The sequence below is a fragment of the Hibiscus syriacus genome, unplaced genomic scaffold (assembly GCF_006381635.1).
Source record: "Hibiscus syriacus cultivar Baekdansim isolate YM2019G1 unplaced genomic scaffold, ASM638163v2 tig00110059_pilon, whole genome shotgun sequence".
In the NCBI taxonomy this organism is placed as follows: Eukaryota; Viridiplantae; Streptophyta; class Magnoliopsida; order Malvales; family Malvaceae; genus Hibiscus; species Hibiscus syriacus.
This window is the reverse complement of record NW_024062582.1, coordinates 1,317,894-1,321,018: the sequence shown is the minus strand read 5'-3', so window position 1 is coordinate 1,321,018 and position 3,125 is coordinate 1,317,894. Positions and strand designations below refer to the sequence as shown.

Here is a 3,125-nt window from a genome sequence, read left to right as displayed (position 1 = left end):
CAAATCAAATATGTAATATATAAAATAAAAGATAAACACCAACTATTGACCATAAATATTAAAGTTGGCATTGTCTTCGGCAGAACAAAGATTTTAAAAGAAAAAAAAGGTTTAAAGTCGCACCACGCTACCCTTATTATATCTAAATAAATCAAAATAAACTTCAAAAGGAAATTTCAATAGGAAACATTACAATTCAAATTAACTAAGTCTCTATACAAATCAAATTATCTTAATGGTTAAAAATAATTATTATTTCTAAAAATCTCAGATTTGATCACCATCGAATAACATGAATGATTAAATTTTATTATAAAATAATTAAAAATATCTAAAATATATATTATGTATAATCACCTAAACTTAATACAAAAAAAAAGTTAACTAAGCACCTCAAAATTACAATCAAAGCCCAAAACTTTAAAACTTTTTAGACAATTTAGCCCAATCTCTCAAACGAAACCCAAACATTAAATAAGACAGCATCAAGTTGTCTGTCACCTAAGCAACCACACGCGCTCATATTGGGAAGTGGGCAAACACTCGAGCTTTTCTTTTTGACATACTTTAACCTCGCACTTTGGAGAAACTTACTGCTTATGTTCTGGCAATCCCCACCAGAAGCTTGAAGAAGAGTAAAGAGACCAATTTAGGCATTGGTCCTTTGATTAGATACCTTGCCTCCCATGTTAAGGCCTTTTCTCATTTGTAAAACAACCTTTGGAACATAAACATTTGAAGATGTCTTGGGTACTTCACCATCAAATCATGCAAAAAGATGGTTTCTTTCAGAATCCATCTCCTCCTCCGCCGCCGCCTCCACCATCATCATCTGGTTCTAGAATCAGTCCAGCACTTCTTTTCATTACAGTAATCTTGGCAGTATTGTTCTTCATATCTGGTGTTGTACATCTGCTCGTTAGATTCCTCATAAAGCACCCACCTTCATCATCTCACCCTGAAATCTCCACCTCTGATGATGCTCCCCAAGGGCAGCTGCAGCAACTGTTCCATCTCCATGATTCAGGGTTGGGTCAAGCCTTCATTGATGCTTTACCTGTCTTCCACTACAAGCAGATTGTTGGTTTAAAGGAGCCCTTCGATTGTGCTGTTTGCTTGTGTGAATTCTCTGACAGAGATGAGCTGAGATTGCTTCCTACTTGTAGCCATGCTTTCCATATCAATTGTATCGACACTTGGTTGTTGTCCAATTCGAGTTGCCCTCTTTGTCGGGGCACCCTTTTCAACCCTGAATTCTCAATGCATAACCCAATGTTTGAATTCGATGGGATAAGGGAAGACGACGGCAGTCCGAAAACAATGGAAATGGAAGAAATTGTAGTGGACAGAGGTGTTTTAAATGTGAAACTAGGCAAATTCAAGAGGTTAAATGAGCATGGACCGGGGGAGTGTGTAGGCGAAACAAGTAGCAGCAATTTGGATGCAAGGAGGTGCCTTTCGATGGGCTCGTATCAGTACGTGCTTGCTGATTCGGATCTTAGGGTCCCTCTCTCCAACGATCGACGCGATTTTAAGCTATCGAAAGGGTGGGAAGAAGGGAAAAAGATGAGCAATGTGAGTAAAGGGGAAAGCTTTTCGGTTTCTAAGATATGGCTTTGGTCTAAGAAACCCAAACTGTCTGCTTCTTCCTCGGATGAACAATATGGTATGCCTTGTTCTGTTACTACCGATTTACCACCATGGTTGGTGAAAAATGAAATGTAATTGTCAACCTTCATATATCATGATCATTTATATTTTATACAATTCATGTACTTAGAATGGTTTTTTGTTATATTTGGAGGGTCTTCGGAGAGTCGTACCGTTAACCATATAGGAAAATACGCCGAGGGGAAAAAAACAAAAACAAAATGAATATAAGAAATCGATTTTTTTAAAATATAACATTATAAATATGTTTTATAATTTTATATATATTTGATTTATTAAATAATATTATAAATCTTACTTATCTATATGTAAAAGAATATAAAGAAATATTATATAGGTATATAGTTAGAGTCGTTTAAATTGAAAGCAATCAGTATCATAACATTATTAATAGTTATATTTAAATTTGAAAAAGAAACTTTAATAAATATATTCAACTAGACTCTAATTTCATAAATTCAACTTAAAAGATTTCAAATAAAATTTGAGTGATAAAATGATACTTATAATCTCGACTTCACTAAAAAATACAAATAAAATTTGAATAATAAAACAATAATTATAAACTCGACTAATTTTTTTGGGTAAATTACACGCTTAATCACTGAATTTTATTATTTCTTCTATTTCACTCATCGTACTTTTAATTTTTTTAATTTGCTCATTGAAGACATTAAACTTTTTTGTCACTCGACCGTTTACTTAGTAACGGGGAGCTTATGTGGCTTATTTTAATAATAAAACATGTCACATGTTTACTCACTGAACTGCATTCTCTCTCCTATTTCACTCGTTGTACTTTTAATTTTTCAATTTTAATTTAACACTGTTAAAAATTTAACGCTCAGGAGACCAAAAAAGTTCAATGTCTAAAGTTCAGAGAGTAAATTCAAAAAATTAAAAGTACGGTGAGTGAAATAAAGTGAAAGTAAAATTCAGTGAGTAAGAAATGTATTTTTTTCATTAACTGAACCGAATACTCGACTTTATATTTTATAATGATATTAAATAAATTCACATTAACGCAGGGGGTGGTGCTTTTGCTTTTTCTAAGACTTTTGATGATGGAGTTCATCTCATTTTCTTTCGAAAAATCATATCAAATTCAAAAGCTCAAAGGATAATGTGCACTCAATCTTCGACTTTGAGTGGCAAATAATGGTGGGATCCATGAAATCGCTTTTACTTTTTCCATTTTTTATTTTGTAATTTTATAATATCTCAACTATGCTAACAAATCAAAGTATTAATACAAATCACACGATTTTAATAGTTAAAATATTTGTTGTCATCTCTTTAAATCGTAAGTTGAGCATTACATATGCAAGAATATAGACGTTTATTATCAAATGATTTGAGAGTTTTAAAACAGATATTACATTATATTCTCCTATATTTATATAAAAAATATTCTATTAACACCTCTAATTGTATTATATACAATAAATTAGGGT

The 3,125-nt window shown here is 32.2% G+C and overlaps 1 protein-coding gene across 1 annotated transcript; it reads left to right on the top strand.

Moving 5' to 3' along the window:
* The first annotated feature begins 528 nt into the window (after positions 1 to 528).
* Positions 529 to 1,725, top strand: LOC120214369 (RING-H2 finger protein ATL46-like). Its single transcript, XM_039212280.1, has one exon. It carries the CDS (start codon positions 742 to 744, stop codon positions 1,723 to 1,725), a length of 984 nt encoding a protein of 327 aa, XP_039068211.1. The 5' UTR covers positions 529 to 741.
* Positions 1,726 to 3,125: the final 1,400 nt, after the last annotated feature.